General features: G+C 28.3%; 2 protein-coding genes, 1 long non-coding RNA gene and 1 pseudogene across 3 annotated transcripts; 3 read left to right on the forward strand and 1 right to left on the reverse strand.

The window, feature by feature from the left end:
- Positions 1-2,206: 2,206 nt before the first annotated feature.
- On the forward strand, positions 2,207-3,033 carry LOC149888666 (uncharacterized). Its single transcript, XR_016452969.1, has 4 exons — positions 2,207-2,210; positions 2,304-2,384; positions 2,507-2,566; positions 2,838-3,033. It is a non-coding gene; the product is annotated as an uncharacterized LOC149888666 (long non-coding RNA).
- A 490-nt stretch (positions 3,034-3,523) lies between these two features.
- On the reverse strand, positions 3,524-5,706 carry LOC145188248 (zinc finger MYM-type protein 1-like; annotated as a pseudogene).
- Positions 5,707-7,660: 1,954 nt separating this feature from the next.
- Positions 7,661-16,994, forward strand: LOC149888667 (uncharacterized). Its single transcript, XM_090087205.1, has 6 exons — positions 7,661-7,957; positions 9,642-9,804; positions 10,271-10,561; positions 14,057-14,307; positions 14,785-14,982; positions 16,130-16,994. The coding sequence occupies exons 1-6, from the start codon at positions 7,929-7,931 to the stop codon at positions 16,770-16,772; spliced, it is 1,575 nt and encodes a 524-aa protein (XP_089943331.1). The 5' UTR covers positions 7,661-7,928; the 3' UTR covers positions 16,773-16,994.
- A 188-nt stretch (positions 16,995-17,182) lies between these two features.
- Positions 17,183-20,747, forward strand: LOC145188925 (mitochondrial uncoupling protein 4-like). The gene is made up of 10 exons (XM_090087217.1): positions 17,183-17,327; positions 17,740-17,850; positions 18,097-18,159; positions 18,932-19,013; positions 19,166-19,288; positions 19,403-19,515; positions 19,628-19,712; positions 20,144-20,258; positions 20,394-20,453; positions 20,632-20,747. Exons 1-10 carry the CDS (start codon positions 17,249-17,251, stop codon positions 20,701-20,703), a joined length of 903 nt encoding a protein of 300 aa, XP_089943343.1. The 5' UTR covers positions 17,183-17,248; the 3' UTR covers positions 20,704-20,747.
- Positions 20,748-23,058: the final 2,311 nt, after the last annotated feature.

Consider the following 23,058-nt stretch of genomic DNA (forward strand, 5'->3'; position numbering starts at 1 on the left):
AATCAAAAACAATTTATTAAACATTTATGGGAATCATTTCTATGCCAATTACATTTACTAAATGTAATTCCTCCAATCAGCAGCTATTGAATGCATAAATATAGACAATAATAATAGCAAACTATTAAAAAAAATTGCTGCTTCTTTGTGAAAACGTATAGTTATGTTGTAATTAGAATTGCAATTGCTACATCCTAACTCTTGCAGTAGTAAATGCTACTGTAAAAAGTTTAGATGACGTATGATGTAAATAATGTAAATTTCACTTATGTTAGCACACATCATTACAGTTATTTTGTATAAAGGTTAGCTATGTTTTTATATTAAACAGTTTGAATAACATTCATGCAAGATATTGATTTAACAATAAAACAGAAATGGTCAAAGAAAAGGCTATTTAAAGGTTAGAAGATTAAGTTTTAATCACAATAACAGTAAGATAATGACGTTTTTAAATAAACACATCTTTTATATTATATATATATATATATATATATATATATATATATATATATATATATATATATATATATATATATATATATATATATATATATATATAACGATGATAACAAAATAATAGCATAACAACAACAAAGAAAAAATAATAACAATATATATATTGTTATTATCTTTATTTTTTTATTGTTGCTTTTGCTGTTATTAATTTATCTTTGTTTTTATTATTTTATGCTTCTTTATTATTACTTGTCATTAAAATAATCTTATTTAATTTAAGTTAGTTTTAAACTCATTTTATGTGACCTTGGTTGTAATCTCTTGTCACTTACATTATAATCATAAAATGACTTTGTCAATTGTCACTTTTCTCATTTTAGCAATTAAATATAAGAGTGAGCCATCCAAATTAAATGTTTATATATTTTTCTATCTTAACTTCGGGACAATGTATTGTTCCTGTTACATACATAGTTAGAGTTATTTTAAAAAGCTTGCAACAAATATTTAATGAAGATATCTGTTAAGAAATATTTAATCTACAAAATTCATTTGGTGAGATAACTGTTACCCCCTCATACATATCTATAAAAGACAATTTTTCTGTTATAAGTGAAAAAGTTGTAGATAATAATGATTCAGTTTTTGGAACTGTTGTTAATATATTTTTAGATAGCAATGTTAATGTTGAAACTGAACTTGGTCATATTTAAATTTTAGTAATGATGATGAAACATTCTCATCAGATTTGACTACCCTATTAGCTGATTGGGCTGTTCAGTTTAGTATTAATTTGACTGCTTTGTCATCTTTACTGTGTATTCTCTGTCTAATTCATCCTGATTTGCCTATTTAAAAAAACTCAACGCAATTTTATAGTTGCATATCGAGCAGGTGGTGATTATTTTTATTTTGGTTCAGCAATTAATTTAACAAATATTAAATCATGTTTACGACAAAATTGCAAAATTTTTAGCTCCTTATGGGCAGTTGAATATTGATGGTTTACCTTTGTTTTAAAGTAGCAAAATATCATTTTGGCTAGTTTAGCCAGTATCATTGTGTCTTTTGCAAGGTTTTGATTTTAAAAAACCTGTGTGATTCAAGTCTGTTAAGAATCACATTTAGTATCACACTTAGATAAAGTTAAACACATTGCAATTTTAGATGACAGATTTCTCAAGTGTGTATTCAACAAGTTGGTGATGGTTTTGTTGTTTCACCCTTTTTTCACTTGTTATAATTTGATTTGTTGAAACCTGTACTAAGTCTTTTTTCTTCTATTATTACTAACAAAACTAATATGCTTATTTACATAGTTTTATATGAGGTAGTAAATGAAATATTTAACTTACTTAGGTTAATTTTACTTGTGTCTTAAGTAATTTTCCTTCCTAATAATAACAATTTTATAACAACATTGTCTATATTTATGCATTCAATAGCTGCTGATTGGAGGAATTACATTTAGTAAATGTAATTGGCATAGAAATGATTCCCATAAATGTTTAATAAATTGTTTTTGATTTCGTGTTTTATATTTCGTATTTCGTATTTTCACATTAGATTTTTGAGATACTTTTGGTATTTTTAGTATATACATGTACACTACAATGTAGTCATGCATTTAAGTTAAAGGTTGTAATTTATAACTTTTAAGGTTGTAATTTATTGATACTTGTATTATATTCATTAAATTATTTTGTCAATGGTCACTCTCCTCATTTTTGGAATGCACTATAACTATATGTGTATACATATGTATGTATATGCAGTAAAATGCACATTAAACTATTGTTAAAATAAACAGTTTCATTAATTTTTTTTTAAATTTTAATTTTCAGGGTCTTCATTGACATTCAATCGATGTTCATCTGTTAGACGGATTCTTGCCAAAGTGAGTGAAGGAACACTTCATTGCACTGGTTAGTAGTAATATGCTTAGAATTTATACTTTCAGTTATTTTAAGTAATATTTGTAAATGTTTATCTTTATTTTACTAGAAATTTTAAGAATGAAATTTCTAAGAGATCCTGATTTTTACAGCTGTTAAAAAAGAGCTGGTTATTTCAGTGGAAAACTTGAAGAAAAAAAAGATTTTATTGGGTAAGAAGAAATTTTTATTTTTATTTAAAATATATATATGTGTGTGTGTATATATATATATATATATATATATATATATATATATATATATATATATATATATATATATATATATATATATATATATATATATATATATATATATATATATATATATGTATATATGTATATATGTATATATGTATATATGTATATATGTATATATGTATATATGTATATATGTGTTAAGTTGTTATATTTATAATTTTGTCAAGTTAATGTTTGTATTTAGGTGCTGTAAAACTAAACCATTTAAACTCGGGAGCATCAAGCGAAGAGTTTGAGCGTTGGCTGAAGAGTATTTTCAGCTTTTAGGAGATCGAAATGGTGGACGAAAGGCTTGAGAAGAACGAAAAAACTCGTTGGTTAAATAGCACTATTTCAAACTATCAATAATATCTATTCTATTTAAAATTATTTTAGTCGATTTGAACTGGAATTAATATCAAAAAATATTTACTTTTGTATTTGTATTTATGCGATATCACATTAGAAATGGCCAATAATAGCTCGTTAGTGAATGTATATTGGTTAAAAGTAACGGTTCAGCGCTGGCATACGATCACGGACGAATGCTGGAAAATGATCCCGGGCCAGTGCTGGCTAGCGATGCTGGGCCACTGGCCGTTTTGACATTGGGCCGTCATCGCGCCGCGGTCGCAAGCGAAACTGGGCCAGCATTGGGCCTCTAACGGGAGACTGTCTGGGTAGGCTGTCTGGGAATTTCAAACCTCACGCATGAGGTAAATTCTAATACAGTCGATATGTGGCGTTAATGCCCGGGAAAACCGTACGGTTCCCGTCTGACTCCCGGTGCCATAATCCGGATGATAACCATACCAGATCCCCGGTTCAATACCGTACGAGACCCGTCTGTATAGGTTAGCTGGGTTATCCTTTAGGGCGGATTAAATAAATTTAACTGTTGCAAAATGAATGAATAGATATTCCATCTTTACTAGCAGGTTTTGAAACAATTTCTTCTAAGGTGTCTGATTCCTTCTTGAAGATTGATGAAATGTTTTGTTCAGGTTTTCGTTTTTTTTTTTTTTTTTTTTTTTTTTGAGTTGGTTCTTTACTTTCACATTTATTTTCAAAAATTTCAGGTTTTTTTGGAGGTGACAAGTAGTCCTTTGCAAGCTAAAATCTTATTGCATTCAACACACTTTGCAGTCTGTCAATCGATTATAGTACTGTCAAATATAAGATTGATTTTTTCGAACAGACATTTCAATTTATTCTTCAGAGTGGTTTTTTTTTTATTTACACATTCAGTTGAATACTAATTACACATTAACAAAATGAATAATTAAAAAGTCAACGCAAAAATTAAAAGCAATTTAAAACTCAACTACAACAATTAAAAAACTATTTAAACTTTGAACTATCTAATTATTGCATAATGTTGGCATTTTTTTGATAAATTTCCCATTTTTTTTACAAATAAAAAGCGCATACTGGGACGATATTTTTTGACAATATTCCCGGTTTTTCCCGATTCCGAAAAAATTTCCTGGTTCCGAAATATAGGCGTAGAGTTTTAGTTTTCCCGGATGGGGCATAAACTATTTTGTAGGAGTTGAAAATCTATAATAAAAAGTAAAAAGTTTTTTCAATGGGTATAAAAATGTAATCATTTTCTCAAGTAAAATGTGTTCATGCGTATGGAGGCACGCATTATAAAGAATATCGCGATAGGCAATATCGCGATGGCAATTTAAAACAGCGAGATGATTCAATCGCTCCTGAGACATTGTAGAACGAAAATAAGTCTTAAGCCTACGAACACAAAAAAAAGAGCGCTCACACGTAAATGAGGTGACAGGCATACATACTAAAACTTTTACCAGCTTCACAAACTCGGGAATCAGTGGAATTGATTGAGAAAGGACACCATCATGTTCTACAAGCTCATTCAAAACTGATTCAAAAACAATTAGTTGAATATTCTTGTATTTTGCATGATCCATAAATATGTCGCGATGGAGTTGTAGCCTTCTGTAATCTTCAAAGTCATCTTTGTAAAAAGCCTCAACGAATCCAACTTCCAAGCACCAACCAATGAGAAATTTTTCTACATTTGCTAAATGCTCAGTGGTCTCAGTCGGTTCGAAACGGGTCGCAAGTCCCGTTATAACACAATCCAGAGATGCATAGAAAATCTGGCGGTAGTGGTCCTCTGGAGTCGTAGCAAAGTATGGAACTCCACTTCCAGTAAATTTTGATGTAACTTTACGTTTCCGTGGCATCTCTGGTTTGTCAAGTAAACTATATTCTGCTGCTACAACGGCTGCATCCCATAACACTTTGAGGCGAGTATCACCCCGTGTTGATGGTATTTCTTGCTTTGCAAGAATTAAGCTGCATGCCTAAAATGATTTTCAATAAACGTTTAACATTATAATTTGCTTAAAATAATATGTTAAAAAAAAACACTATGATATAAAACAATATTTACCTCGGAGTCCTGTATTAGCACCCTCGATTATCGTGAAGATCATGCGCAAAATTTCCAATTTGAAAAATGGGTCAAACTTACAAAAAGATTCCAGATAACCCGCTGCTTCTGACTTATTTTTTGCTGAATTATCAGAATGGTTTTCAAAATCCTCTAAACAGTTGGTAATGGCGGAATAGTTACTCGTAATAGATATAATGGACGGTTTTCTAAGGATCCATCGAGTGTGGCAAAATGGCCGTAGTGTTGTTCCACTTTCTACATCCTCTACATTTCGAAATTTGTTGAAACATGCCAGTTGTTTTGGAGATCCACGGGTAAATGCAATGAATGATTGCACTAAATTCATAATATTCCTGATCTCTGTTTGAATTTCAACAGAATCTTTTGCTACCAAGTTGAGATTATGAGCGCGGCAGTGCACGTAAACTGCCCGCTCTTCTTTCCCCCTCAATAAAGTCTGCAATCCATAGATACTTCCAGACATGTTAGACGATCTGTCAAAATATTGGCCCCAACAATTTTGAATCAACAGGCTAAATCGACACAAAACGTCCATCAAACAGTTTAACAAAGCTGCGCTCTAGATGTTCTCGGTTTGCTAAAATCCCATTAAAAGCAATTTTAAATTTTTCATTAACACGCCGAATGCAGATCGAAACTTGTTTTTTCGCGGACATGTCCGTTGTTTCATCGGCCATCAAACTATAGAATTGTGATTCCCTTATACTTTCGCATAGCTTACGAAGCGTTGCATGAGCAAAGTCTTGTATGATTTCGTTTTCAATTTCAAGCGAGAGCCACTTTTGCTTTTCAGGACGATTCAACCATTTCTTCAGTTCCAGAGAATCGTCTGCTCGTAGTTTGAGTAGCATGCGAAAGTTTGAATTATTTTCAACCTTTCCACGAATGACAAGGCCTTGCGTTCCCTTACACATTAAGAAGAAACATTTATTAATCCCGTAAATAAATTTAATGATTGATAGTTAATCTAAATTTTTCTTAAAGGAAATTGAGGAATTACCAAATAAAGAAGTGTTGTAAATATTTTTGATAAATCCGTACGATTATGATGACTGTCTTGAACAAGGAGGTCTAGGCTCCTCTGTAAAAAACGGCGACTCAACAACAGCAGTTAGATCAGTTGCATAATCTAACTGAACAAATGATAAACTTTCATCAGTATTATCTTGGAAGTTATTAGCATTTTGAGATTCAGAAAATAATGCAATTGTTTCAATTTGATTTTCTTTTTTTGAAAAGTATTCACTAATCTTCTTTATTCTACAACATCGTACAACTTATTACTTAAAAGTCAATGTACCGTTGAACAATTAAAAAATTTCTTCAAAAACTTAGGTTTTTTTAATTCAAATGATTTTTAATTCAAAACTTTTAAATAATTAATACAAATAATTCTGCCATATTTATCAAAGAAAGAAAATACTAAACGAACTTTTAACTCACACAACTGTTTAGTTTATGTAGTTCCGTTAATTTGCTTTTTGTTACGTTTTTACCGATCTCAAACGCCCTTGAGACTCAATCAGAAGCGTGGAATTTCTGAAATTCGAAAAATAATTAAAACTTTTGAAAGGTTAAACTTTTGAAAGGTTAAACTTTTGAAAATCACCATAGGTATTTGCGGAAATATTACAATCGTTTTTAAATTGTTATATTTGTTAATGTTTAAGTATATTATGGTTTTTATTTTTTAAATATTTTTGAAAGCTTGGTGAATTTCCCCGGGTGGGACAAAGCCTCAGCGACAAATTTCCGGATGGGACTCGAGCCTCCGAGCCCCAGTGCGTTCTACGCCTATGTTCCGAAACCCTATATTCACATTCTCTTGACTTGGAAATAACGGTGCAATAATCTTTGCAATAGATGAGGCAAGATATGAGGATATAAAGATAGCTGCTACTCAAGCCATTCTTAAAATACCCAGGAAAGATGCTTTGGAAAGTTCTATTAGTAGTTAGCTCGTCACCACCGACGGATCTCGTTATAGAATCTGCTGATGAACACGTCTTAACAGTGCACTTAAAAAGTTCTTTGACCACAACTCTAATAAACAGGTTGAAATAAATTTTTCTTTTACAGAGGCAAAGTGTGAAGATGTCTTATATTTTGATGAAGGAATTGACCGTGAGGACTTAGATATCCTCGAATGCTGGAATACCAACCGTAAGAAGCTCCCACTCATAAACATAAACAAAGAAGTTCTTGTGCATCCCAACATCATTAGTTACTTCAGAACAAGTATTTTTAATAGCTGTGGTATAAGAACGTAGAACTCATCTCAGCATTGACAACATATATTATAGAGTAATTAGCAGCCTAACAAAATGTCTGTAAAAAGTATTTGTGTAAGAGTATTTTATTTGTTAATGAATATTCGTACGAATATTATTCGTTGAACGAATGGTTTTATAAATAGAACGAATATTTGTTGTACAAATATGGATCGAAAAATATTATTCGTTTAATTAAGGAAGCAAAAGCTATTCGTAAAATATTTGTTTAAAGAATATTCGACCCTGCCTAATTTGTTTACTTAGTTTGTATAGTTTAATGGCGGGAAATTTAAATTGTTTACATTCGTTAGAACCTGTGGGCATCCGCATGCAGCGTAATACAAGAAAAAATTTCTAAATAAAATTATTTGCTATCACTTTGACGCAAGCCACCTTGATGTTAACCTATTATAGATATCAATGCCAAAAACGGGATCAATAAAAAAAAAATAATAATAAAATTGCATTATTAGCGAAATCTATGAACTAAGCGACAATCTGTCCGTGATGAGTAAACATTTTCTTTATTAAACTAAACCATCAGTTAATATTTTATGTTTGCGATAAAATGTGCAGTAAAGCAATTGTGACTAACAGGTATGTTTTATGGCTCCTCTCGTGTTTTCATTTTTTCATTTATCTCATGGTTTCTTACTTTTTTTCTTCGAGTTTAAAAATGTCAGATGACAAAAATATGATATTGTCCTAAAGAAAAAATAAGTTAATCACATAAATACAGTGCATACAAATTTATTTTAAGGAAATTAACCATCAATCTCTTTAGAAACTCTAGCTAGCTTTTTTTTTAAAATCTATTTCTAATTTCTAAATTTTATTCACAAAAAATTTTGATAGTTTGAAGCTCCCACTTTTCCATGCGTATACTAGTGTCATAAGTTTTATTTAAATTTGTTTTTGTTCTATTTTTTTTAAAAAAGGGTAACTAGTAGCTACAATTGTATGATACCAAGATTGTAGATGCAGTAGACTAAACCTTAATTAAATAAGTAAATTTAATAGTTTGTTCAAAATCAAAAAAGAAGCTTGATAAAACCCTTTAATCATTTTTAAAACAAAAACTAATTTTCCTAGAAATAATTTATTAATGTGTTTTGTTTTTACACCATCATTTATAAAGCAGTCTAGGTTTGCTTTAACAGAAAAAACCTCTCTAATATATGTTTTCTTAGTAGGTTTTATCCTCTTCTATTCTTAAATCAGTATTTTTACTTTGACAGGAAAAAAACATTGAAATTAATTATGCAGTTCTTTGTTTTGTATTTCATAACAGTATTGTCTACAGCTATATTGTGTGAAGGTAATTTTGGGTCTAGATTCTTATTTCAAAACACAATTTCTTGAGATAACATTTTACTTTTTTCAAATGTGAAAAATAAATTTTATAGAAAAAAAAAAAACATTTTTATTTACTCTAACTTAAATGGTCAAGCTCTAGCACTTATCCATTTTTATTTGTAAATGTAATCAATTACAACTGACTTTCAGCTACTAAGCAAAATATACATAGATTTTTACTTCAAAAGTTAGTTGTATGCCAATTTTATAAAAACAGTTTCATAAAAACATAAATATATCTAAAATATTGAATAGAAAAAATAAATTTCCTAAATTTTAATTTCAAGTTATTAAGTTTTAATTTTAAGTTAATTTATTTATAATCATCAAAGTTCATGGCAATTGCTGTCAGTCAATTGCTGTTATGACAGTTCTTTTTGTTTGCTATATAAATTTATAAATTGCATTAAAACATGTGCATTACAATTATTAAGTAAAGGTACAAAGTAAAATTAAAGTATAATTGATGCAGATGGAAGTGTTAAAATGAAAAACATGTTACAGCTGAATTGTAAAAAAGCAAAGTATACAGAAATATAGCATCAAACAAAAAGTAATGTAAATAAGTGGAAATACCAAAAAACATACAAATCAGCTGTACAAAATTTAAAAGATCAATATTTATAATATTAAACAATTGCTTATAATTATGATTTTAGAACATTATAAATATTTTTGACATTTGCTTGCCTAAGCTTGATTCCAAAACATTTTTATTCTATCTACTATTAAGCAAAGTAAATTTTCTAAGTGAAATTATTGTCTTTAAGGCCTTTTTACCTTAATATTATATCATATTGATATTATGGCATCATTTTCTTATGTTTTATGTATTGATACAATATATGTAGGTATTAATATTGTATGTGTAATGGAACCATTATAAATAACTTATTGTTAAACATTATTTGTTCTCATTTTTAAGAGAGTTGAAGAACAAAGTTACTGGTTTGGACTTGTATGTGTCTGATTACCAAGAAATACCTCATCGAATTAAAAGTTCATTTCTCTATCATGTTATTGTTATCACAAACTTATTTTATTATAAAAGTCGTGATCTTAGAGAATCAGATGTTGTACAATTTATGGTATGTTATATTACTAGCTTTTTGATTAAAGTTTTTTAGAAGTATTTGATAACTTAGTTAAGTGATGATGGTTTATAAGGTTTGTCCATGTGCCAATGTTACAACCAAGTTACAACCTTGTATTTAGTAAAAATTTTGTGTTTATTAAAAAAGTTATGCTATAGTTAAGTTTAATAAGATGATTTACAAACTTAAAAAAAAAAAATAAATCTTAAAAACACAAATAAAATTTTATGAAAATTATACTAAATGTTCACAGGAAATTTTTTGGAAAATAAAATTAATATAAAGCTAATTTATTAACAATAATAAAGCTTCAAAATCTCAATTTATTGTGTAAATGTAACATTGTTTATATTAAACCATGATCTAATTACAGTAAGAAAAACAAATATATGCTGTTAAATATAATAGAAATCTGTTAAGTAATAAAGAAATATTTTTTTATATTTTGATTTTATATTAGGTTTCAAAAACATTTGAAGAGTTTGAAGTTCTCTATCATCAACTTTATAAGCGATTCCCAAGTGTGATTTTTCCAGAGCTTCCAAAAAAATCGTTATTTTCAAATGATACTACAGCCAAATTCAATTGCATGAATCATGTCTTAAGAATGGTAGCTGCTACTCAAAAACTATGTAGCAGTCCTATGGTGATAGCATTTTTGAAAGAAGACTATGATCCCACAGCTCCATCTCTAAAGCCTCAATTTTCTAAAGCCTTGTCTGTACCTTCAAATGTTGCTGTCTTGAAAGAGGTTTATATATATATATATATATATATATATATATATATATATATATATATATATATATATATATATATATATATATATATATATATATATATATATATATATATATATATAATAAAAAGAAGTTGAACATAATCAAATTCAGCACATTAATTGTTAACTACTAAAAAGCTACTTAATTTTTAAGATTTTTTTGCACAATTAAGCTCTAGGTGTTTCATTCCCAACCATTTTTTAAATATGGTAACATTACTTTGTATAATGAGGTAATAGGCAAAATTATGTCTACAATTTTTTCAAAAATTAAAAATTATTTCAGAGTTTGCTTTCTTGAAAAAATATTTTTTATACTTTTTTTGACTTTAAGTTTAAATACCTTAAAAAATAATTTATGTTCTGTTACTTGAAGTATTTATTAAGCATTATCAGAAAAAATTTGCTCAAGTTTTCTGAAAAATTGGATATTGTTTAAAGGTTGCCATATGAACAACTTTGACTTTTTGACATTTCATTTGCCTAAAAATTTGTTTCTATTAATTACAATACTTATAAGAAAGTTGTTACAATTGATGGGTCAAAAACATAAAGTGAAATCTATAATAAAAAAGAGAGAAATACATAAAAGTATTTATTTTTTAAGCTCACATATTTCTAAAAAAAAGAGGCATATGGTGTAGATCCTTATTCTTTATGTTAAGTATGTGATTGTGATATAATCAAGTGCCTAAAAAAGGAAATGAGGCTATTTGAAGGTGAAGGTGTGTAAGGAGAATATCTCTACCTGGTTTATGACTTTCTTTTAATGCTTCAATCAACTAGCACTGAATCTGATAGGGTTTTTATGCTCCTGGTGCAATTTTAAAACAAGTTGCAGTGCAAAAGATGTCTCTTAATATTGTTGCAAAAAAAAAAAAAAAAAATCTAACTAAAGATCAAGCAACAGCTGACAATTTTGATATCTGATAACGATGATAACAAATATTTAACAATTAATAGTATCAAACAACAACACAATAGCTTTATTGTGCAAAAAAATTAGAAAAATCTGTTTTATACTTAGGTCGTTAGGAAAGTTCGTAGAACTTCATCTATAAAGATACAATGAGACAGGAAATAATTAAATATTTATATATCATTTTAAACTGCGTTTAATTATGAACATTTTAAGTACTTGTTGAAGTATTTTGAATGTTTATTAAAAAAGTTATTTAAATTTTACTATATACGTTTTCAAGAAAAAATTTAAAAATGGATAAATTTGAATATCGAGCATATATTAAAACCCGTGCTCTACTTGGAGTTTCAGCACAAGCCATAACCGATGAGTTGGTTTTAGTTCATGGTGACCAAGCTCCAAAATATAGTACAGTTGCCAAGTGGGCTACTTTATTTAAAGATGGTAGAGAGAGTCTCGAAGATGATCCTCGCTCAGGGCACCCTCAAACCACGTATACAGCTGAGAATATTGAACGTGTGCGAGCCATTTGAAGAAAATCCTCATGCAACACATGATATAATTGAAGCCCTGACATCGATTAATCGCTTTACAATCAACGAAATCATTCACAGCGCACTTAAAAAAAGAAAATTAACATCACATTGGATACCCCACGAGTTAACCGATCAAAATCGCAAGAATAGAGTTGAGGCATGTAAGGAAAATTTAGCTCTTTTCAGTAACGGTCCATGGAGACTATGTGATATTATTACAGGGGATGAGTCGTGGTTTTATTTGAGACAAGTTGGACACAAGTCGGCTAACGCTAGTTGGGTCGGTGAAGGTGAAAGTCCAAGAACTATAGTAAGATGCGACAGGTTTCAGCCGAAAAACATGTTCTACATCTTCTTCAAAACAACAGGTGTTGTTCATTTGGGTTATGTTGAAAAGGGAGACACCATTACTAGCGAATATTATATAAAAAATTATTTGAAACCTCTTATATGCGAAATAAATAAGCAAAGACCTAAAACAGGCACTCAAAATTTCAAATTTCTCCATGATAACGCTCGACCCCATGTGACTAAAACCGTCACAAATTGTCTAAACCAAGCTGGAATTACAATAATTCGCCACCCACCATACTCACCAGACTTAGCTCCATCCGATTATTGGCTATTCGACTTGATAAAAAAAAATCTTGATGACGATACTGACGTCGAAAGTCAAAAAACTCGCATAACGAAGCTACTTCAAAGTATACCCAAAGAAGAGTATAAAAAAACGTTTGACAAATGGCTTGAAAGGATGCAACTTTGTATAGATAACGATGGACATTATTTTGAACATTTGATAAAACAAAATTAAAAAAAACTCTTCTTTTTTTTTTTTTAGAGGGGAGTTCTACGAACTTTTCTAACGACCTAAGTATATGTATGTATGCATGCATGTATGTATGTATGTATGTATGTATGTATGTATGTATGTATGTATGTATGTATGTATGTATGTGTATGTGTGTATGTATGTGTGTATGTATGTGTGTATGTATGTATTTATGAATGTGTGTATGTAAGGGTGGTTCAAGAAAAAAAAAGTCCAAAATGTTAACTTTAAAACCTTTCAAATGGTGACAAACACTAAAATAAAATGGTGCACAAATTTTTAGCCATTTTGAGCAATATTTAGAGGTTACTAATGGCCTTTGAAATTTGCAGAATTTTATAATTCTATGATTGCTTTTTAATTTTTAATATTAAATGCATCATTAACTTGGGACACTTTATTTCATAAGTATAATTAATAGTTTTAACTAAAAGTTAGCATAATACACTACCAACTAATAATATTAAGCTATACAATACAACTATTGAAAATATAATGTAATAAAAGTATGAATGAAATTTCTGAGTTTTACTTAGGTGAAAATTTTTATTCTTTCAGTTTTAGATATTTGTCTGCACATTTCTTAGCTTTATTCCTACAAGCTGCTCAGTTTGGGTTGAAATTCTTGCTTTAGCCCAAAAAAATCATCATTTCTTTTGCTGTAAAAGTTGCACTGCTATGTATTCTATCTTGATAAGTTTGTTTGAGGAAGTTTTCTTCCTTATATCTAAAGTAAGGTCAATTAACCACATAGTTGACTTATTCAGAGTCTTTTTTCATTTGAGCATTTATTTTGTTTACCATTTTTTCTTTAAAAAAATGTTAAATAAAAATTTAAATTATTGTTTTTATTATCAATTAACAGTATATATGAAATAGAATTTAAGTGTAATCTAGTTGGCTGTTTAACATAAAAAGTAAAAAAATATATATACAATGAAAATTTTCACAAATTCACACTTCTCAGTCTTAAGATCCTCTGTAATGACTCTTTTCATTTGATTTGTACATTTACTTCTAGTTTACTAATGTATTTGTTCTGTATTTGTATGCAGTGTGAACTAGCCTAATATATGTAAACACACACAGACACACACATATACATACATATAAATGCATACATATATATACTCATATTTACATTTACTATATTTATCTCTACAAATTTATGACAGGAGGATGTGTCTGCTGTAGTTGAACAAGATTTGATGGAAGAGATTGACTTGTTTCAAAGTCCAAAAAATACAGATATAGTAAAAAAAGACCAGGAAGCAATTTCTACACTCAGCAACACAGAAATGATATGTTCAACTAAATCATTTCTGGTTGAGGAGGAAAGTAGTCATGTTAATAAAAATTTATTCCCACTCTCTAATTCCGCTCAAAGAAAAGATTTTTTTTCAGTTGATAATCAAGACCTTTTAAAGTAAGTATGAAAATTCAAACAGAGAATTGAAATAAATTTATCAAATAATAAGGAAAAGTTAATTATAATTTATCAAAAAAGTACTTTAAATATTTCATTTGAGCCATTATTTTGATGTGGAAAAGATATTTGTGAATGGCCAAATTAAAAGAGGGTTAAACAGATTTTTCTTCAAAAATTACATTTTTAAGAATTATAGAACATAAAAAGTCAGGTGGTGATATAGTTTTGATGAAAGTTCAAGCTCTTTCATTTTATTATTTCAGAGTCAAATTTGCATTAGAAGAAAATTTATTTTATGAGAAATTATTTTTATGATTTATAAGAATTTTTTTTGTAATTTCAAAATTGCTCTTTTAATGAAGAAAAAAGAAATGAAACATAAGATTAGTAATTTCAATTTAATTTACTCTAAACTAATTAAATATTTGTTTTATCTCTCTGTTTAATTTATCTCCCTATTTGATTTTTTTTAAGTGTTGATGAAGATCTAGATTTACTTAATGAAGATGATTTACTTAAGATGCTAGGGAGTGCATCAAAGAAAGAAGTGAAAGTGTTTAACACTGCCTCTCAACTTAGTACCAGTTCAAGTCCCTTGAAATCTCAAGAAAATGATAATGCTAAAGAGTCAGAAATGGATTTCTTCAAAACAGCAAGAACAAAATCAATCAGGCAAGAAACTATTGTTTTAAACTAATAATATATTTGTTCAGTTATGCCATTACTAGACCTAAAATCAATTATATTATGATAAATTAATTAGTTATATACAATTGCTCCTTATACTCACTTGTACAAGTTCAACCATAAAAGTTCAACCATACAAGTTCAACTATACAAGTTTTAGCAGGTGAACTTTCACATGTTAAAATATCTAATTAAAATCAAGTTATGAATACTTATTCAAGATTTTAGCCTCTCTAGAAATTTCTCTAAAAATATATTTCTTTAAAAAGATATTTCTCTAGGTATTTCTCTAAAAAAGATATTTGTAAACTAATTGGGACGGAATATAGCAACCTCAACTGAAGAAACAAACTATTTGATAGCATTTTTTGAAACATGCAAATTTTGTTCTCTGTTTCAAATAATTAACATGTTGAAATTTTTGATTTTAGAAACGTAAAGCTAATTATTTAGTTGATAAAGTTTTCAAAAGAATTTCATGATGTTTTTGATATCCTTTATTTTGGATTCAACTCATTTATTGGTATATTTCAGACTTTCTTGGTTCTTTTTTGTCTTTTTGTTTTTTTTTTAACACCGCGGGTAAAAAAATTTTTGGAAAATATCTTTATTTTAAAATTTTTGTAAAGGAAAGTCAACCACTCTGTGTATATTTTATTTATGATAATTAAAAAAATCTTTTATCTGTTTTTTTAGATATCAATAAAACCAATAATTTGTTTGCAACCTGTTTAAAGGGTTTTTAAAGAGTGTTTTAAAGCGTTGTGGAAGAGTGTTATAAAACAGTGTAGAATGTTTTTAAGTGGCACATGATTGTGCTAAATGAGATTTATTAAAAAAGATTGTAAAAAAAAATCTATCTATGTGATAAAATTGTTTTGCTTTAGAAATGATTATTTTAATTAATTATAATTTTTAAAGTTTATACTGGTCATAAAATTTAATTGATTTGATACTACTGTTGGTTATGTGATAAAATGGGTTTCATAAGTTCATGTTCTGTACAAAAAGGAGTTACTGATTGTATGCCCTGTAAATTTGTATTCAAATTTATTATCCTGTAAATGGTAAAAAGATTGTTTTGTTTGAAAAGTTTTTATTTAGTTGACATATTTTATCAAAAATTTTATAGAGCATCAAAGCAGGGGAATGATCTGAATGAGTTGTTAGGCGATACAAGAAAGAAAGGTTTATTCTTTAATGATTTAAGTGTAGATGATGTTGATCTGTTTTCTGGAAGTTTAAAAAAAGAAACTGTTCAAGAAAATAACTCATCAACAGATAATAACTCTGATATCAATCTTTTGGTTGCAGCTGAAAAGCTGCAAAAATTGCAAAGTGATTCCAACAGTGAAAAATATCAATCTGATGAATCTATTAGAGTCATCAGGGAAGAATTAGATACAAATTATCATTTTGAGGCAGATGCAGTTCATAAAGATATTTCGAGAAGTGATGATGGGTTAACACATATTATTGATAAAACTGACAAACAACTTTCTGAGTTAGAAACTCATACTACTACTCATACTACTGCTACTACAAGCAAATTTGTAACAGAAGATAAAACTATTGTTTATTCTTGTGAAGACCCCAGCTACAAATTGCATCATGATACAGAAAATCTGTTTATCTCAGAATCAAAAAATCTTTCAAATACAAATAGTGAAAAAGAGCCAAACGTCTTTCCATCTAATTTTGATAATATAGATGATATTATGAACTATATAGCAAAGCATGACGAAGCAGATGATGAAGTATCTTTAGGCTTTTGAACTTTTTCTTTTCGTTTTGAATTTGTTTAAATATACAGAAAAAAGCCTTAATAAAAGGAAAAAAGATGGTTGTATTTAAAATAGTATATATATATTTTTTAGTTTTTAGAATATCTTTTATAAATGTTTTTTGTGTAAAGCAGTTCATTTTCTTTTCTTTTTTTAAGTGAGCTTAATAAGTTTTTAATAATTTTTCAATATATAAACAAACAAAAAAATAAAGACTCTTTTACTTTTTTGTAGGTAAATCATTCTTTCTGTTCTCTAGAATAATTTATAAATATTTAGGAAACATAATACAAATGTTTGTTACTTTTGAAGTATTAAAGTTTATTGTAACTCTTTCTAAAGTTTGTTTTTGCTTTTTGAAAAAAATGCGTAACTTTTTTGTAATAAAACATCTTGTGAGTTTATTTTCTCCAAATCTTTAAAAAAACAAATGATAGGTGATACTATTATAAAATGGAAAATGTGTGATGGCAACATCAGGTTCTAATGACAGTTTTGCACTTAAGTATGGTTTATCTTGCGTTGCTGCTGCTGTTGCAGAAACAGGTTTTTATTTTATTTAGTTTTAGTAACAATTTTTTTTATGCAAAAATCTTTTTATTTGAGTTTCTAATTTTTCTTTCATTTAACATTTTTCTAAAAAATATTACAATTTCAGAAAATGAAGATTAATTTTTTATAGGTTTTATGTATGAACCTATAACATGTTAAGTAAAATTGTTTTAATTTTCAGATATAAATTTTTCTAATATAAATTTTTAAAATGATATTGAGTAAATTTGTATTTAACAAGTTTGTTAACTTATTTTTTGATCTCCTATTAAAGATTTTTCCTTCTACATTTTCATTAAATAATTATTTGTTGGTAGAAGTGCAGAGAAGAGATAAAAATCAGTTAATTCTCAGCACTGAGTTTCACTTTTTGTATTATATTTTAAAAACCATGTTTTTCATTTAGTTACTTTCCCTTTGGACATAGTAAAAACACGATTACAAATGCAAGGTGAGCATGCTTCCCATGTGAAGTTGTTTGCATATAAAGGGATGTTGAAGACTGGTTATGGCATTGGTAGCTATAATTTACTTAAATGATAGTTAAATAAAACGAATAGCAATTACTATAATACAGGCCATCCTTTTTTAGTTGCTTTTTTTTACTATTTAATGACAATTGATACATTTGACTACCAATTACCTGTTAAAACAGTTGCTCAAAATATAAATAAAATTGGCATTTTAAAAGTTTTTTTTATTTTGTAACTCAAAAAAATTCTTTCTTTGAAGTTATTCTATTCTACTGTGTATGTTTTTTTAGTGAAAGAAGAAGGAATATTGAACTTGTGGAGAGGTTTAGCACCAGCTGTTTTAAGACACTTTGGTACAATGTTGTTATAAAAAATTCTTACTATATCTAATAAAAAAATATACAAATGTTTCTGACATCTCCATATTAGACAGTGTCAAACCATAGTTATTAAAGTTAGATAAAAGATTTGCTGGTGTTCTCTAGCTTTGTCATCACCTAAAATATCCACTCTTTACCTCTCTTATGTGGTTTTTGGATTTTTGTGTAATAAGATGCAAGGGTAAATTTAGTTTACAAAAATTACTTTAAATTTGTATTTTGGAATAAATTTTTTAAAATTTTAACAATAAGCAGGACTGGAAATTTAGTAATAGGCATGTCATTTGTGTATGAGGTTTGTCCTTTCAATTTATATTTCTGATAGACATCTTGAATGATAAAATATATTATGCAATCTGTTCACTTTCCTTCTTCTTTTTCTTTTTTTTTTTTTTTTTAATATTCAAACTTGTTTTAGTTTGTGCTTTACAAATTTTTAAAAAGATTTAATTGATAAAAATTAATGGTATTAAGTTCTTAAAATGCCATATTATTTAATAAACAAAAGTTGTTATTAGTTTTTGAGATAGTGAGAGACAGGGTTGTAGTTAATTTTTTCAATTTCAAGTTTGAAACTTCAGCCATGCAGTAGTTTTACTCCTTTGATTAATCATTTCTGTGTTTTATTGAGCTTTATTCACTTCAATGTAAAGCATTTACATAAAGTTTCTGCAGTGAAATTACACAGCATTAAATACTTTAAAATAATTATACATAATATTTAAATGTCATAATTCTTTTCAAGTGTATACTGGTTGTCGTATGGGTTGCTATGAATATCTTCGGGATAACATGAAGAAAAATTCTGAAAGTTATTTTCCTGTTTGGTATACTTTTATTATTGTTCTATTTTGAATATTTTTAACTTCTTTTTATTTTAGGGTTATATTTCATTTAATGGTTTGCTTTACTATTGCTCTACAGCTATTGGAGTAAATTTGAGTTTTATTTATTTAACTAACAGTTCTGCTCATTTTAGGAAATCTTTACTTGTTGGTATGACTGTGGGAGGGTTTGCACAGTTTCTTGCCTCTCCTACTGATTTGGTTAAAGTCCAGATGCAGATGGAAGGAAGAAGACTACTTCAAGGTCATAAAAAAAGGTTTTTCACTTTTTAAATTCTTTTGTCTGTTTTTCCACTGATTTTCTGTTTGTTAAGTTAATTTTCAAAGGGTATCAGTGATTGATAAATGATATCTGTTTTCTTTTCTTCTAGGTATCGAAATACAGTACATGCATTTAATTTAATTGCTTGTGAAAAGGGAGTGAAAGGGCTGTGGAAAGGATGGTTGCCTAATGTACAACGAGCAGCACTAGTCAATCTTGGCGGTTAGTTTTTAAAATGTGCAAAAAATAAGCAAAAGTATACTGAATTTTTAAGATCAAATTTTGTGTTTTTGATCATTTTGGAAATCTAGAGCAGAGTTTTTCTACATTTCAGATTTAACTACATATGACTCAGTAAAGCATTTCCTTTTAAGAAATACAAGAATGAATGATAATTGGATGACTCATGGTTTATCAAGGTAATCTTTAAAACCTTTTTTTTTGTTATTTTTGTTGTAATAAAGAAATCATTTTTAAAGGTTGAGGTTTTGTGAAAAATAGGTTTGAACATAATAGGTTATTTTCACCCATTTCGTCCTTCCACAACCACGTCACCAGTACTTGAAGTTATTTTTTATTTTTAAGAGATGCTTTTTTTTCTTTCAATCTTTTCAAAAAAATTCTCCCTCTCCCCGCTCTTCACCTCCATCTCCCCCTTTAAAAAGTGATTGCAATTTTGGAACAAAGTTGCTTTTTAGTAGCTTATATCTTTCGTGTGAATTATCATTTAATATATCAGTTTTAAAAAATAAAAAATTTTAATTCTTGCAGTTTAACATATTTTTTTTTTCTTTTCATCTCAATTATTTATTTTCCGATTGTTTGATTTTTAAATAGCTTTTTATTTCAGCATATGCTCAGGTTTTGTTGCTTCTGTGCTTAGCACGCCTGCTGATGTTGTCAAAACACGCATTATGAATAATCCTGAGCTATATAAAGGTTCAATGGACTGTCTTATTAAAGCGGTATTATTATTTATCTCATTGTTTTAAAGATTTCACCTTAAAACCTTATGAAATACGAACAGGCTAAATAAATATTTGTTTTAAAGAGTAATTATTTAGTGGTAGGTAGTTTTATTCTTTCTTATTTCTGTTTAGATTCAACATGAAGGAGTGGTTTCTTTATATAAAGGTTTTTTACCAACTTGGTCCAGAATGGTAATTCATGTCGTTTTTTGTTTTGTTTTGTTTTTTATTTCACCTCAAAACATTGTGCTCGAGATTGTGTATCATAAAACTGTGTGATAATTACCATCAGAATAATATTTTCGCTTTTTTGAATACAAATTTATTATGTTTTATATTGACCTCTTTTTTTTTTTTTTTTTTTTTTCAGGCACCTTGGTCCTTGACGTTTTGGCTAACATTTGAACAAATACGTCACCTAACCGGAGCCAAAAGTTTTTAACAATTGCTTTTTAATCCAGATAATAAATGTTGTACGTCATTCGACACTTTCTTTTTTCTTTGATTCTTAGCCATTTTTATTACTCGTTTTTTACCATTTGGAAATTTTTGGTGTTCATAAAATTTTGTTAATATTTACTTTTTAACTTTTTAGTGAAATAAATTGATATGCTTTATTTGTCCAGCCAAAAAAAGAATGCTCCAGAAACATTTTAGAAAAGTTTCTTTCTGTTTGAGGCATGTTATAAATTTTATCATTTCTCTCCTCACCATTTCAACTTTCGTATACCACGAATTTTATAGATCCTGTCATTAGAACCTGATGTTGCCATCACATATTTTATATATCATTTTATATATTATTTTATATATTATTTTATATATTATTTTATATATTATTTTATATATTATTTTATATATTATTTTATATATTATTTTATATATTATTTTGTATATTATTTTATATATCATTTTATATATTATTTTATATATCATTTTATATATTATTTTACATATTATTTTATGTATTATTTTATATATTATTTTACATATTATTTTATATATTATTTTATGTATTATTTTATATATTATTTTACATATTATTTTATATATTATTTTATATATTATTTTATGTATTATATCATCACCTAGCATATCATAAATCTCTTTAAAAAATATTGTTAAACTCGCACGATATTCTGTTACAAAGAAATTATGCATTTTGTTCAAAAAGTAAAATTATGCTTTTTATTTTTAGAGTTGAATTAAATAAACTTTTATACTTCAAAATAATAAATATTTAATCGTGTTTCCTAAATATTTATAAATATTTCTAGAGAACAGAAAGAATGATTTACCTACGAGACGTAAAACATAATAATAATACAAACGCTGTGTATGAGTTGAACATATGAATCGATGCATACAAAAACGTTCTAAGTCATAAAAACTATTTTTTCAGGGAACGAGAAAAAACTTATTAAATCCAAAATTATTACTTTAATAAATTCAAAAAAAATCTGGGTGCTTTTTGACATCTTTAAGTATTAGATTTGTTAAAATATATTTCAAAATTTGTGATATATATATATATATGTTATACATAGCTAAAGTTGTCTGACTTAGAACCTTTTTGTTTACATGTGTTAAGAATAGTAACAAAAAGCTTGTCTTTTATATATTTATTCATTTTTTGTACAAAAACTATTAAAAATCAAAGGTCAAACTATTACACATTAAATCACACAATTTATAAATTGACCGATCACAAAGTCTTTGACACCTCACTGGATATCGTGTTCCTCTTCCCCGTCATTCGCCTCGTCGGTTGTTGGCCAGCTCATGAGTTCATCATAAAAACCACTGAATTCATCTGAAAAATATTGCATTAGCTTCCTAATATCCTGCAGTTTCACTCTTTATTGGAACATTACCCAATGGGTAGCACACATTTTGCGGAAACTCGACGATGCGATCGACAACTTGAGACATCTTGTAAGTTTGGACCATCAGCCTATCAATGAGTGGTCTACAGACAATTACACCTGGAGAAGTCCTATAAGTGAAGTGCATTAGAGAACTTATTCCAAAACTGATCTTATCCTTAGCAGGAACTTTCTTTTCCCGTGTTTCTTCCGAAATGCAAGATATTTTGTAGAATGTTGGCCACCACTTTTTAAAATCTACAATATCTTCTGTTGCGACTTCTTCAACAGTAAACTTACCAGTAGTGCTAGAAGTAATGACAAGTTCAGTTATCTGGTGAACCGTGTACACCTTGTCATACCTTTTCAGTTTTCTCTTTATTACCGCGAAGTCACGGTCACATGGTTGGTACGAGTGACCTCTTATCGGGTAGTACTGCTCGATTCGATCAATTCGGCCAGTATCTGTGAGAGCCGAAAAGACTCTATTTAGTGCATGGTTTTTATTTTGCCCTCCACAGTTATCTAAGTAGACATGGACTTCAGTAAACTGTGGAGGAGCAGACCTTAGGTAATTGTATACAAAAGAGCACACCTCATCAGGGCTTTTTCTGGCTGTGCCTTCATGGTACACATAAACATGATCTTTATTGCATTTCACATCGTAAATAGAGAAGAGGTTAACAGATAGCTGTCTGAGGTAAACGGTTTCCTGGACTGGTATCATCGGTAAAGGGATAATCTGCATGTAGTCAGATGCGATCGCTAAGACATGCGGTTCATTTTGTTTTGTTTTCGGGTTACTTTCATTTTGGAGTTTGTTGTAAAACGTTTTCGATCGACGTTTGTGCAGCATCAGTTCAATAGCAGCATTTTTCTTTGCTGCATCACTGAGATGAGGGCTTTGTAGTTTTAAATTAGGCTCCTCACCG

Source organism: Hydra viridissima, unplaced genomic scaffold (assembly GCF_058129835.1).
Source record: "Hydra viridissima isolate aposymbiotic clone 2 unplaced genomic scaffold, HvirCarnegie_v1 scaffold_5, whole genome shotgun sequence".
NCBI lineage: Eukaryota > Metazoa > Cnidaria > Hydrozoa > Anthoathecata > Hydridae > Hydra > Hydra viridissima.